The sequence below is a fragment of the Theropithecus gelada genome, chromosome 1 (genome assembly GCF_003255815.1).
Source record: "Theropithecus gelada isolate Dixy chromosome 1, Tgel_1.0, whole genome shotgun sequence".
In the NCBI taxonomy this organism is placed as follows: Eukaryota; Metazoa; Chordata; class Mammalia; order Primates; family Cercopithecidae; genus Theropithecus; species Theropithecus gelada.
Genome location: NC_037668.1, coordinates 90,802,143 through 90,817,275, shown reverse-complemented (window position 1 = coordinate 90,817,275; position 15,133 = coordinate 90,802,143). Strand labels below are relative to the sequence as shown.

At 42.6% G+C, this 15,133-nt stretch overlaps 1 protein-coding gene across 3 annotated transcripts; it reads left to right on the top strand.

Moving 5' to 3' along the window:
- The first annotated feature begins 2,174 nt into the window (after positions 1 to 2,174).
- Positions 2,175 to 14,516, top strand: LOC112612388. Of its 3 annotated transcripts, none has more exons than XM_025366850.1 (2): positions 2,175 to 2,329; positions 14,210 to 14,516. In XM_025366850.1, the coding sequence occupies exons 1-2, from the start codon at positions 2,251 to 2,253 to the stop codon at positions 14,464 to 14,466; spliced, it is 336 nt and encodes a 111-aa protein (XP_025222635.1). In that variant the 5' UTR covers positions 2,175 to 2,250; the 3' UTR covers positions 14,467 to 14,516. The 3 variants fall into 3 exon arrangements, 1 of the variants encoding a protein (XP_025222635.1); XR_003116855.1 differs by lacking the exon at positions 2,175 to 2,329 and adding an exon at positions 3,392 to 3,574; XR_003116856.1 differs by lacking the exon at positions 2,175 to 2,329 and adding an exon at positions 3,736 to 3,783.
- Positions 14,517 to 15,133: the final 617 nt, after the last annotated feature.

The following is a 15,133-nucleotide window of genomic DNA, read 5'->3' as shown; positions in this document are numbered from 1 at the left end:
CTGAGGCAGGAGAATGGCGTAAACCCGGGAGGCGGAGCTTGCAGTGAGCTGAGATCCGGCCACTGCACTCCAGCCTGGGCGACAGAGGGAGACTCCGCCTCAAAAAAAAAAAAAAAAAAAAAAAATTCACCAAGACATACAAGAATTTCATGGCGGCACTATTTATAATAGCACCACAAGGAACCACCCAAGAGCCCAGCAACAGCTGAATGAGTAAATAAATTGCAGTGTATTCAAACAGTGGAATAGCATATAGCACTGAAAAGGAAAGAGCGAATGCAACACATACCATCATGGGTGAACCTTAGCAATACAATGTAGAGCAAACTAAGATCGATGCAAGAGAACACATCCTGCATAATTTCATTTTAGTTTTATACTAAAACTCAGAAAAAATTAACCCATATGTTAGAAATCAACATAGTGGCTATGTCTTGGAAGGATAGTAACGAAAAGGGGACACTGGGGGCCTTCTGGGATTCTGGGTGCTGACTGCATGAGTGTGTTCACTTGGTGAAAAGTCATCGAGCGGTGTACTTATGATTTGTACACTTTTCTGTATAATGTTACATTATTTCATTGAAATATTTTTAAAACTACATCTGCCTAAATTTTACCCCTATATATTTAATTTCAGTCGATCTGGGGTGAGACCCAGTTACCTGTATTTTTTAAAGATTCTCGGGCAGGTACAGTAGCTCATGCCTGCAATCACAGCATTTTGGGAGGCCGAGGTGGGCAGATCATGTGGGGTGAGGAGTTCAAGACCAGTCTGGCCAACATGGTGAAACCCCGACTGTACTAAAAATACAAAAAATTAGCTGGGCATGGTGGTGCACACCTGTAGTCCCAGCTACTCGGGAGGCTGAGGCAGGAGAACTACTTGAACCTGGGAGGCAGAGGTTGCACAGAGCCAAGATCATGCCACTGCACTCCAGCCTGAGCGACAGAGCAAGACTCAGTCTCAAAAAAAAAAATTCTCAGGTGTTTCCATTGCGCATCCAGGTTCAGGAATCACTGATTAGGATTACCACTGATTTCTATTTCCCGAATTTAATCTCCTTTGTTTGCATATATATATATGCAAGTCGGCCGAGTCGGCCTTTCGCTCTTGTCACCCAGGCTGGAGTGCAGGGGCACGATCTCGGCTCACTGCAACCTCCACCTCCTGGGTTCAAGAGATTCTCCTGCCTCAGCCTCCCAAGTAGCTGGGATTACAGGCACCTGCCACCACACCCGGCTAATTTTTTGTATTTTTAGTAGAGACGGGGTTTCGCCATGTTGGGCAGGCTGGCCTCGAACTCCTGATCTCAGGTGATCCGCCTGCCTTGGCCTCTGAAAGTGCTAGGAATACAGGAGTGAGCCACCACACCCAGCCTGTTTGCATATTAAGAGTTTACTCATTGCTTTACTTTTCATTTTTCTTTTTTTTTTTTCTCAAAATAAGAGTAAAATAGCCACTGCAATCATGTGCACCCAGGCATCTCCATGCCACTGAAATGAATGGAGGCTGGAAAGGCAGTACTTGCTCAGTGTCAGCACTTAACTTGCAGACGTGTTTGTATTCTGGTACTTCAACAATCCCTAACAAAATTAATTTATTCCATTAGCCAAACGTTTATTGAACCCCTACAATAATAAGAGCTAATGATTACTAACTTTATGAAGTGCTTCCCTGGGCCGGGCATGATCCTATATCCTTTGCTTATGTTCTGAGGTTAAGTGTGCAGACTCTGGAGCCAGAGGACCCTGTTAAAACTCTGGCTTTGCAACTTAGTTGTGTGACTTTGGGAACGTTACTTTGCAACTCTGTGACTCAGTTTCCCCCTCTGTAAATTGGAGATCATAATAATACTGTTTCTTGAAGTTGGGCTGAGGAGCAAATAAAGTTTAGCCACCTACTGTAAGTAAGTGCCACCTACTGTAGCAAGTGCTACATATATATGAGCTATTCATTTTCACAAAAACCCGATGAGATGGCTGCTTAAATAATGCTAATTTTGTACTTGAAGAAAGTAAACTTAGGAAGGTTACATAACTTGTCCAAGGTCATACAGCTGGCAAACAGCAAAATCAGGATTCCAAGCCAGGTTGCCTAATCCCAGCACTGGGATACGTTGCCATCACACCCTTTCTTATGCTGACATATTTCTCTCTGGGTCTGTGTTTTGATAGACACAGGGATCACATTTCTAAAAAGAAGATTCTGCTGAAGGGATCTTTCAAGAGCCTCAAAAGCGGGACTATTTCATGAGCCAATTCGTAGTGACAAGCCCTGCCCCTGCAAGTGAGAAGGGGAGCGCTTCCCAGTCAAGCTCCATGTGTCAAGGTGGGATGGAATGGGTAAACGTTTTTGCTCCCTGAAGTCAAAAATACCTTTTAAAAATGAGTTTGTCGTGTCTTGTTGCATAATACCAAGCAGTATTTATAGAACGTGGAAATGAATATGAAAACTTGTATTTTGATTCATGGCCTCTTAGAAGTAAGTGGTGCTTTCATTAATAATTCTGACTTGACTTTTTCCTCCCATATTATTGGAATTTTTGAAACTTTACAAATATGTTTCTGACTGGGATTAGGGAATGGAGAGTGGAGAGGTAGGAAGAGGGAGGAAGCACATTCCTAAAGACACTAACATTGCCAATTTCTGAAAAAGCAATTCCATGTATTGGGAGCTCCCATCGTGTAACAGATAGTTTGCGGTATTTGGTCCCTAATACTGTTAATGAGATATGTAAAGATTGCATTTTTCTGGAGTTAATTTTAAATAAAAACCTTCATTAAACAATATCTCTCAGTAAAAATGTAGGTCCTAACAATTAATAGGCAAAACTGTGTATCTAAGATTTTTATTATATTGATTCCAAGATAATTAGGTTGGCAAAAACATTGTGACTATCTCTCCCCACATTAATACAAAGTGCTGCTATCATTCCGTTGCTTTTTTAAAAGATGGCTGCATCTTACCATAAAATGTATCTCCAAGTTTTGCCAAGTATTAAGGTGATTGATTTTGTTTCTTTTATTAGGAATTTAGGTTTATCTTCCTGTTTTAATAGACTGTTTAAACACAAGCCTGCTTTCACAGGCCTCCTGCTGCCCAAAAGCCTCCTTGTTCAGCACAGAGATTTCTTGCTGATCACATTTTTCCTATTCTTTTCTTTAAGCAAACACTGAAGGCTTTCAGCAGCTGCCCAAGATATCACTTTAAAACCCCTTAAGGCAGTTTGAAAGGCCTCCAAAAAAGCATGACATTCAATCAAAGTTCAGTAAGGAAAGTTTTAATGAATAAACTTAGTAAATTAGAAAGCACTGCGGCAGAGTGATTAACTCTCATTTGGGCATTAGTGTTGAAATTAATTAAAATGTTTAAGCCATAGGAGGCAGGCTACCTCGTCAGGACCTGGCTCTGCCCTCGGAGTCAGTCTGGATCCAGGAGTGATTCATCTTACACAGATGAGAGGGGGATAAAAGGAAAAGAACAGTCAGGACAAATGTGTTTTCAATGGTGCTTAGCAGCAGGAGACCACTGGGACTTCAGAGCAACGCTACTGGAGTGTGACATCATAATACGGTATGTACACTGTGGAGTGGAGTGAAAAGGACTTTGCACTTACATTCTTGCCCTCTCTCCTTTAGATTGGATGCCATGTATATTCATTTCTCTGCCAGGCAGAATGCTGCAGTCTGCTGTCTTCAAGACCACTCACAAATGAGCTCTATTTCCCTGACTCTTTTTAAACCTGCTTCCCACCGTTAAAGTTCATGCGGTGACGTGAAGAGGTAGGCTTGGTGTCCTGGTGGATTTCCCTAAGATCAACTCCACAGAATGTATAAAAATATAATTGCTTCAAACAGACTCTCAGACACACAACAATGGATTTATTGTTAAATTCCCTTGACAATATGCAGGGCAGAAACCATCTTTTCAAGAAACCCAAAATATTCCATTCCCATTAGGTTTTAAAATATCTTGTAAGCTCGATTTCTTTCCAGAACTATGGGTCTGTGGATCTTCTTATAGAAACCCATTACCATGTGGCTGTTTAACAAATCCGTGCCTGCTTAAAATTATAAATGACAGCCCATTTCATAAAGAGAAAAGTCCTCCATGACAGGAAAACAATCTCCGTTGGTTCTCCTTGGATAACAAATGGACTTGCATCAGGCCCGGTACCGTAGCTGTTTCTAAAACAGTGTGGCGAAGGACTGCCATTCCTATTTCAGGGGTCCTAATTAAGGAGCTCGCAAAAATGAGTGACCACCTGCAAGTCTGAATTATTACCATCAGGAGAAAATTATCATGATTTGCTACAGATCTACATTCATAACTTTAAAACTGTCCATCTTCCTTATTTTTTGCTCTATGGATTTCTTGTCAGCCACAATGTCAGAGGTCACTGCCAGAGTGTCCCTTTGGTACCCATTAACTATAACCAGCAAACTTGTTCACTATTGATCCACTATGTCTAAGTATCTATTATGGTGGATATAAAAGGTGGCTTCACATCTTTCTAAACAGATAATTCATAAAGGCCAAGGGGTCATGGCTTGTGATATATTATTCTTTCACTGTATTTGTGACTGAATGGACAAAGAGAGAGAGGATGCAAAAGGGGTGCCAAGGGTCATGAGTGTTAGACTAGAGAGGTAGAAAGTTGTGTGTCAGTTGGACACATTAACATCCATATAAATAATAAAAGGCATTAATATTTGTTCACGACCTCATTATCGATTCATTCTACTCAGAAGCAGAGGTTCCTAGAGCGAATGAAGACAGTTGATTTTTTACCACCAAAGTTCAGTCGAGGTTGAACTCTAGACTGGAAGTCGACTAGAGACAGTAAAATATATTCCAGTAGGCATATATTGGGTCCTGGGATTAATACATTTTGCAAGCAGTGCATCATCCAGGGCAAAGCAACTGTTTGGGGCACAGAAGCCTCACATAGAAAGTGTTAAGGGTCTGCAGGGCCCTGATGGGCTCAGCACATCACCACGTTCCTTTGGGACTGTTTGATTCATCATGTTATTTAACCTCCACTGGTTCGTATTGAACATTCAGCAATACACTACAGAGGCCATTGCTAATGTTCCACATGTTTCCAGCCTAAAGGAAAGCATCTCATTAAGAGAACAATAAGGATCTAATGAGTGAGCCTTGCTCACAAGTTAGCTGACATTGGGATCATTTAATGCTGTTTATGGTCTTCTACCCACTGGAGAACCCGGAGATGTTGCGCTTTCTCAAGACTACAGTTTGGAGGAAAGTAAATTGAGATGAATCATGGTGAGATGAGATAGTTAAAATGTCATGCTCCATAAGTTTGAATGCATCTTTCAAGTTCTGAACAGTAAAATGCAACTGAACACTGAAACAAGAGAAACAAAGAAAAAGCAGATAACTAACAATACAAATCCACCTTCTGGGGCAAGGATGCTTCATGGGGGAAACCAAAAACATCTTTTCAGAGCCCTCCTTGAATACACACCAGCATGCACACACACATACACACAGACACACACACAGAGACACATAGACACAACACACATACACACACACACACACACACACTTCCTCCCAAATTTCCTTCCTTTGCCACCAGACTTCAATACATTACAGCCTTTAAAACAACAACAACAACAACAAGCCTATTATGGATCAGGGGATGACACGTCGAGCTTATAAGATTCTTAAAGACCAATAAAAAACCATTAGCTTTATTTCTGTTTACAAATGTGAGCCAGTCCCTAGACTGGCTGGGTAAATTATAAATTGTCCCCAGTAAATGTGGGAGCTAGCGATCACATGTTTCTGAGTCAGGATAGACCTTTTTAGTTTAAGGAGTGGATCGAGGAGAGGCTTGGGGGTTGAGAGGGTGGGATGTGGGAGCTACACGGTTACTTTGCCAATTTCTCCTTCCAGAGCCCCATTCATTTCAAGTATCTATGGACTCGATGACCTCTCTAAGTCAAAACGTCCTAAGAGAAATCCAAGAATGACCTATTTCCTGGAAGCCACCAATCTAAGTGAATAGTCTAACCCTGGGGATAGCTTTTCTTCGTTATGTGAAACCCCAGTTACTCAGACAACTGGGATCCTGAGGGAATTTTCCTTTGATGTCTGTGGTTCTCAATCTTTTTGTGGATCAAGGACCCTTTTGAGAATATAACAAAAACTATGATCCCTCTCTTGAGAAAAATATTGATACACAAAATTTTGCATATGGTTGAGGGATTCATAGCATTCTTCAGATTGCCATAAGTTAAGAACCGCTATTCTAAATACAGTTAAAAACAAACAAACAAAAAAAAACAGATGAGCATTGATAGAATTGCCCTTCTTCTTCAATTCAAGAAAGAAAGAAAAAAAAAAAAAAACGAAGTTTAGAGATGAGCCAGCCATTGTAACCCCCGAACTCCAAATAATACTGTCCTTAATAATAATATCCAAGTGTCATGTTAGTGGTCTCTATGGACATCTCCAGTCTTCATAATAATTTTTATTTTTATTTAATGTTTGGAGATGTTGTAAAAAGTGACTACTGTTTCAAAATGTGACCTCTGTGAGGTTTAAAACCTACTGAATCAGATGAGATATGAAAGCGTTCAATATAATGTATGACTTAAAGCTATGTTTTTTAAACTTTAATAGGAAATGTCTGACTCTGAGATCACTGTTTCTAAAGCCTGGCAGACAGAAACATGTCTTTTAAAAAGGTCTAATTTATATACCAAATAGAGATCCAGCAGGTAGAAATGATGTCTTTCCTTTTTACCTCATGCCAACTAGAATCTTTCATCAGCTTTGAATACACCTCAGCTCCAGCAATATTTTAGCAATGCTAACTCATCTCATGTATTTTCAAAAATGTTTCAAGTACTGTGCTAGACAGTGGGATACTAAGATAAGCAAATCACAGTCTTTGTCCTTGGGAGGCTTATAGTATTGTGGGAGGACGAGTGTGTGTGGACACTCATGCAGCTACTGTGGTGGCTCAGACACCATCCATTCCCTTCTTCCTCCCTCCTGGCAGAATTCTTTTTTTTTTTTTTTTTTTTTTTTTTTTTTTTTTTTTTTTGAGACAGGGTCTCACTGTGTCACCCAGGCTGGAGTACAGTGGCATAATCTTGGCTCACTGTAATCTCCACCTCTCAGGCTCACCTCCCACCTCAGCCTCCTGAATAGCTGGGACTACAGGTGTGCACCACTACAACTGGCTAATTTTTGTATTTCTTTTTTTGTAGAGACGGGTTTCACCATCTTGCCCAGGCTGGTCTTGAACTCCTGAGTTCAAGCAATCCACTTATCTTACCTTCCAAAGTGCTGGTATTACAGGTGTGAGCCACTGTGCCCAACCCAGAACTCCATTTTTATTTGGGTACCCACCCCTCCTGTATATAAGCTATGTGATCTCGGGAAAGCAGACCCACACTGGGCTATACCAGTGATGGTAATCCTACACACACCCTTGCCTGTGATTGGTTCAGGCATCATGGCTTCAGCCTATTGCTTAATTGGTCCAGGGATGAGCATGTGACCTAAAGCCCTTATCACACCAAAGGGAAGGACAACTGCGGGAAGGTTCTCTCTCTTCCCCTCTATGCATGCTGCCCCAATTGCTTTTAGCAACTGTCTTGCTACCAGTGGGGAGATTGGCCTGAGGACAAAACAAAGATATCTGGGATGGCAGATCTGAGAAAATTACAGAAACCCTAAGCAGAAACCCTAATCGTATCACATCTGGAGCCCAGTCTACATCCCAGTGGCCTTTATATGAGATCAATCTACTATTTTCTTTTTATTTAGTCTTCTTTGGGTAGGGCTTTCTGTCCTATGCAGACCGAAAACTTCCTGACTGTCATCCCTGCTATTAGAGAGTGAGAGTACCCCAGTATGCTACAAAAATCTTCAAAAAAAAAGCACAGAGGATGGACACAATCACCCTGGTGGGAACTTTCTGGAGAAGGGGATACTTGAACTGAGTTTCGCAGGTTGAATAGGAGTTAGCTGAGCAGATACAAAAGGAAAAGGGGTTCTAAAGAGAAGAACAAGTGAACAGAGGTGTGCTAGTGCCTTCAAGGTTGTTGGGAGAGTTGCGTGGCTAGAGTAAAATGAGCACTCAGGGGATGTTTTGGAAGATGAGACAGAAGAGGTAGCAAGGGTGGGATCATGAGGGGCCTCACATTCCGTGTGAATGTGGATTTTCTATCAAAGGTAGTTGGGAGCAATTGAAAGATGTTAAGCTAAGTGTCATGGTAGGTTTAGTATTTTAAATAATTGCTGGTGACCAGTGTGGAAGGTGAGTTGGAGACTTGGAGGTGAGTTGACAGTTCTGGAGACGGGGGGACCAGTTCAAGAGTCTCTATTTTGCTGGAATTCTCAATCATCCTCTCCCAACAAAGGGCAGAAAACATGGGCTCTTTCTGGACAGTTCAGAGATGGGAGCTGTGAAGACTGGTACAGATCCAAGTTGGTGCCCAAGATATAGAACACTTCACAAGGTCATGGAATGAGCCCCTTACTTGCTGTGTGGCCTTAAGCTAGATGCTTAACTTCTCTGAGATTCCATTTCCTTGTCAATAAAATGAAGATCCTAATACCTACCTTGCACTATTTTGGTGAGTAAAATAACACTTATAAGCAGATAAGGCTACTCGATAATAGAAACTAGATTAATGACTCACTGGATGATTGAGTGACTGGATGACATGAGTGGTTTTCCCTACTTATATTAGATATGTGGCTATAGACTTCAAAATTGCAGGTCCAGTACTTGGGGAGGTGTTACCACCAGATGAACAAGTTATCCCCACTACTTTCTGAGATAAGTTTAATTCTCATAGAATTTTTTTAAATGAGGGCACATCTGCCCACAGGGATTACAGAAGCTTCTGTTCAGCCCTTAATTAAAACAACATGCTTTGAAGCCCTGTGGATTTGCAGCTCTCCATTCTTGGGACTCAAGAGGAAGCATTATTATAAATTGCTCTGGAAGGAATTGATTAGGGGTTTTCCATATGATACCCTCAAAGGGCTTGAGAGATTAGGTTTTGGCCCAAGCTCAAGGGCTGCTGTCCAGTTGGTTTGGACAGCCTACAGGCACAGGAACTGAGAAAGGTGCCTGTCTGTGCTCCTTTCCATAAGCCAGATCCTTGGGTCTCCCAAGTTGACTGTGCCCATTCAGGGGTGGTCAGAAGAAAGGGCTAGGGTGGGACAGTGGGGAGCTGGTGCCCACCTGCAGATGCTTGGAGGTATAACATGCAGTGGTTGAGAGATTTGCCATCAGAGGCATCCAGGTTTTTGAGTTCCGGCTCACTCACTTACTAGCTGTGTGACCTTGGGCAAGTGACATAACTTCTCTGAGCTGTGACTTTTTTCATTTGGAAAAGTGGGTTTTATTTACTCCAATTCTACAAAGTGGGAGTAAATCTCCTCCTAAGGTTATTATGTAGATTAAATAAAACATTTATGTGAAGTATGTATGCACCATAGTTTATAACAGAAGGTTAATAAACATAGGTTATTATTATTTATAATGAACATCTGTAATGTTGGATCTGTCCATCAAGTAGCTGCTCCCTGATTTCCTTTTGGGGAATTACCTTTCCTGATTAGGTGTAGTCTTGGTGCCCTCTAGTGTGCTGACTGTCCACCTTAGAAGTTGAAAGGTGGAGGCTCTGCCCACCAGACTTTCCTTTCACCACCTAGTCCAGCCAAGATGTGAGCATGTCATCTGAGTTCAGGCAATCAGAGTCTCTCTCCTGAGACCTTGAATCAAAGCAAAGGTAGCAAACACAGTAGGACAGAGCCTGAAGAAGACGGTCTTCCCTTCACTCCTGTTGGTGCCCCAAATAGTTCCTACAAAGTCTCCATTCTCTCAAAGGGCCAGAGTCCATTTCTGTTGCTTGCAACCAAAGAAATGAGACACTGTTGATTTCTGCCTCTAGGAAACGAGCGTTTCCCTTCACAACCTGCTTCACTTCTTGTCTTGTCTTTACTCCAATAAGTAGGGCACTGCCACCACGGCCCTACCTAGAATGTTCCCCAAACACAGCCTAAATTTTTATGACTTCATGCACATTTTCAAGATGGCCTTTCTGGCCGGGCGCGGTGGCTCAAGCCTGTAATCCCAGCACTTTGGGAGGCTGAGACGGGCGGATCACGAGGTCAGGAGATCGAGACCAGCCTGGCTAACACGGTGAAACCCCGTCTCTACTAAAAACACACACACACAAAAAAAACTAGCCGGGCCAGGTGGCAGGCGCCTGTAGTCCCAGCTACTCGGGAGGCTGAGGCAGGAGAATGGCGTAAACCCGGGAGGCGGAGCTTGCAGTGAGCTGAGATCCGGCCACTGCACTCCAGCCTGGGCGACAGAGCGAGACTCCGTCTCAAAAAAAAAAAAAAGATGCCCTTTCTGTTTGGATGTCCATATCCAGCCCTCATCCTCCAACAGGCAAATGCTAACTCATTCTTCAAGCCCTGGCTCAAATGTTGCTTGCTCGGGAAGGCTTCAGTGACTGCCCCTGACCCAGCAGTACAAAAACATTTCATTTCCTTCACCTTTTTCATGCTTTCATTGAAACATTTACTACACTTGCCATGTTGTATCACAGTTAGGTTATTTGCTGCCATCTACATTGTGTGCTCTTTGGGGATGGTCTTGTTCAGTTTTGTTTCTCTAGTACCTGATTCAGAGCAAGAGCACGAAGCATTTTTGTTGAATAAACGGTGAAGAAATGACATTTCTTACAAATATATGACTTGTACAATTTTATATGCAAACATATGCAGGGCATGTCTAGGTAACCTCAGAACTGTAGGCCAATTCGGTAGACCACCCAGTTCTCCCAGTAGTGGTTAGAAACCTGTCCTTGTCTCAGCCAAATTGACGATCTGGATTCATCTGAAAGTTTAAGATCATTGTCTCAGCCTCTTCTTTGAGAGTTACATCCCAACATAATTACATAACACTAGTAACTAAGTCTTCTGTGGCCCTGACCACATCCCAAGCACCAAATCAATATTAACTCATGTAATCCTCATAGTAATCCTATGAAGTAGATTCGCTATTTTTCTCATTTCAGAGATGAAGAAACTGATGCACAGTGAGGTCGAGTCGCCTGCTCACGGTTACATGGCTGACCAGTGAAACAGCTGTTTCTCACCTCAGCTGTGCTCTTCCATAGGATACTGCCTCCTCTGAATCCCAGAGGAACGAGCAGATTCCGCACTCAGCCCAGTTTCACAGCTTGGGGGTTGGACGCCGGACAGGAGTGGCTGCATGTGGAGATCTGCCCACCTTGTAAGAAGTATTGACAATGAGTGCAGGTTTTGCTAAGCTATAGTGGGGTAGTAATGAAGACAGAGCAGGTTCCTCCCATGATATTTGATCATTCTGAGTCCCAGGAATAACCCTCGCGCAAGTAGGGGTCACATTATTTGCCTTGGCTAAACTCACCAAGCTGGGTTTTGTAGGCAGTAGAGTTCAGTGGTTAAGCTTTTAAGTCAGAGAGTACTGAATGTAAGGCCTGGCTCAGCTGCCTGCTGCTGTGTGAGATCTTGGGCTAATTATTTAACTGCTGGGTTACTCAGTTTCCTCACCTGTAAAATAGGGCATAATAAAAGTCTCCATGTCATAGAATAGTTATGAAAATTAAGTGAGATAATTACATGGAAATTACTTGGTATATCTGGCACCTATTAAGTGGTAGTATTATACAAATGTTAGTACAAAAATGTGTGCTAATTATGGGATATTTAATGACCAGTAGCATGTTGGCTCTTTCAGGGAGCAATGCAAAGCAAAAGAGTAGGGCAGAGAAGTGAATGTCCATCTACTTTGCCAAGCAAAGTGCAGTCCTTAAGAATTTACTCCACTGCCTGAAGTTGCATGGCTGGCCACCTAGTTCTCCAAAGGATTCCACTAGGTACGAGCACAAGACAGGGTTTGCAGTTTTCACACCCAGTAATTAGGGCTGATGGCTCAATAGGATTATTTTGTATAGCAAACCCAATATCCTCTTTACTATTCTTTTCTGCTTTCTGATTTCCAATTGGGGGAAAAAAAAAAACCTTCAATGATAAATTTGGTCAAAAGGCTTATTTTATGACTAGTGCCTGTTGCCAAAGAGCTGATATTTCTCACAAATCCTGAGCTGTGAGTTGTGACAGCCAGTGCTTGGGTGAAGTTAGCACTTGCCTCATCCCCAGGGAGAAGAAGTGAGGACGTAATTTTCCCGACTGAGTCCATTACAACACATGTGCCCTGATCCCTGGGATTTGGGGAGGGGGATTCCCAATCTGCCAGTTCATTTAAGCTTCCAATTTCACAGATTCCAGATTCAGATACAGGGAGCCTTCAAATGCGTTCTGTGGAAACCAGACTTCATTGTAAAGTTCTCTATTAGCTGCAAAACAAACAAATACATACAAATAAAGTACATTTTAAAGTAAGAAATAGATTCTCTTAATGCGCCTATCTGTCTCAGCTTTTAATAAACCCAGTTTACATGGTTTACAAATGAGACCCATTTTCTGAGAGATCTTGGAGTTGAAAATTGGGGTAGAAGTGAGTATAAGCGTAGGAAGGTATTACTGTACCCTGGGAGCCTCCAATACACTTAAAACACATTAATAAGCCCTCTCCATGGGGGATTCAATAGGATGAAAATAATCCTCATGTCATCCTCTATGTGTCCTTCATAACGGGGGTATGAGAATTATGCACTAAATAACAATCTCAAAAGGCCAGTCCCACAGAATGTGGGACCCTCTTGGGACTGTGTGTAGGTGTTGTCACTCCATAGCTGGCATCAGGGTGAACTGCTGCCACGGGGATATGGAACAATTTGTAATGTAGCAATTAATGGAAATATGATGAAGTATTCACTTAGCAGGAAACCGGTAACTGCAGGGATCACCAAACAAAACAGTACCATGGCATGCCCAATATCCCAAGGGATTCTGAAGACATTCAGATGACAACCAAACGCTAGGCATCCTGAGAAGCCCCTCTGTGCCCCTTTGTTACTTGAGGCTGAAGTTAAAAATGATACCTTCTCTTCCGCCCAGGTTTTGAGCTATACGGAAGGGAGGAGCTGTTTTATAAAAATGCAGCCTCGGAAATTTAAGGACCCACCATGCTTGCTCGCTTCACCCTGGGTGAACAGCATTTGTCAGATTCTCATTAGGAAAATGTTCCACTGGGCTTTCTCCTCAGGGTGCGAGGGAGACCTGGGCTGTTGCAGAGCTGCCTTTTGCATCGCCTGGATGATTGTAAAACTCCCTGCTCGCCACCCCCCACCAACCAAGAAAACCCATCGGCTTAAGTACCAACCCCCCACCTCAGTTCTCATATACTTTCATCTTGTTCCCAGGATCCACTAAAGTAAATAAGATGTCCACCCAGATAATGGAAACCCCACCAGCTCTCAGTTAGTGCCTTTTCATGCCAATTAAACACATTTTATACAGTCATCGTAGATGCATCAATGACTGCATTCCGAGACGCCAATAGGGCCGCGGCAGACATCAGCCTAGCAAATGAAATGTATTTCATGCGCGTTTTCTCTCTGTCTTACACTAACCACTTGGCAACGGTCTCAATTGAAAACATTGATTCTGAAAGATATATATGGGTATATAAACTGATTAACCAGCTTATTTGCTGCTGATTACTTTACTAATAAAGATCTCAGAGTGCTTAATTTAAATTAATACTTCTTTAATGAAAATCCAGCTTAGAGCATTAAAAACAATCTTGACAGATGCATTTATTGCACAAACATACATTTATCTACGCCAAGCCAATTGAACATACAATCATATTTAGTTGGAGTTATAATTGATAATGATTCTACAATTATGACTTCAGTTAGATGTGTGTTGTTCACCAGAGTTACTCTGATAGTCTCAAAAGGTTTTCTCATTTTGGAGGCTGTGAGGACCCAGCGGGAAGTACATGGAAGTTTGTGAAGCAACTGCAGAATATTTGGTTACTTTTGAGATGAGGAGTAAGATATCCTTGCTTCCCCTCCCCCTCACTCCATCCTCCTCTGCCTTAAAAAGCCAAAAGGAAGGTGGCTGACTTTCCAGTGTAGTAAAAATTGGAAAGGGGACAAAAGGTGTCAAGTGTTAAGACCTAGGGATTAAACAAAATTGGGTTATTGATTAACCAGTGTGTTGGTAACCTGATGTTTGTGGCAGCCAAATACCAGAGTCTCACGCCTCTTGGAGTTTATGGGCCAGTCTCTCCCAAGATGTGTGAGATTGTTGTGCCGCCGCCAGTGGACTTGCCAGCGGCCGAGCAGCTCAGAGTGACAGCGACTCAGCGTCTGGAAGCCCCACTGGGCTGTGAAATGAACAAGGCTCTCGGTGCCCCTGATGCGGCCCGGGTGAGCCCTGGGGCTCCAGAAGCGAGCATCTCCCAGCTCCTAAAGAGCAGACATATATCCTGCCTTTAAGACAAGACTACAATTGCAAATCTGAGAATATAAATTACACTTTCATCTTTCTTTGGTTTTCTTTCTTTTGCTTCAGTTTTCATTCCAGGATAAACTTTCCTGTCAAAGGGACATTTCTGATGTGTCAAATTCACCACTGTAATGAACAGGTTGACAAATGTGGAAGGTGAGCAGACATTTGGGTCTGCTGCAGCTGCCTGCAGCCAGAGGAAACCATGACTTTCACAAGGATAACGAGGCTTTGAAAGATGGCGAAAATGTCGCCATCAACCTGCCCTTCTGCTACTTAGTAATTAGATAATTAGTCAGGCCCTAATTATGGGATCAGGGTGCAGGAAAACAATTAGCTGAAAGAATTACTACATAAAACGGAAACCGAGATTCCTGAAAACAATATTTAATTTTATGATATTAATATTTGCAGCAATAATGGGAGTCTTTGGCTGATGCCAGCCGTGTGCCTAGGCATCCGGAAGGCAAGCTGGGTATTCTCCTTCTGAGAGCTGGGTGTCCACACGAAAATGAATCCTGTGACACTGTCTTTTCAGGACCCCATGTGTGCCCAGGCAGGAAGTTTGTGGCCGTCGCGTGTCAGCCAAGTACGTACATACCTGTGCCATACACACTTGCCTACAAACTCCCAATTCCTTCCCCAGGCCCCGAGAAG

Coding starts and splice junctions, on each gene's coding strand:
- LOC112612388 (XM_025366850.1), top strand. CDS start 2,251: ATGAGCCAATTCGTAGTGACAAGCCCTGCCCCTGCAAGTGAGAAGGGG. Junction 2,330..14,209: donor GTCAAGCTCCATGTGTCAAG/GTGGGATGGAAT, acceptor TGTTTGTGGCAG/CCAAATACCAGAGTCTCACG.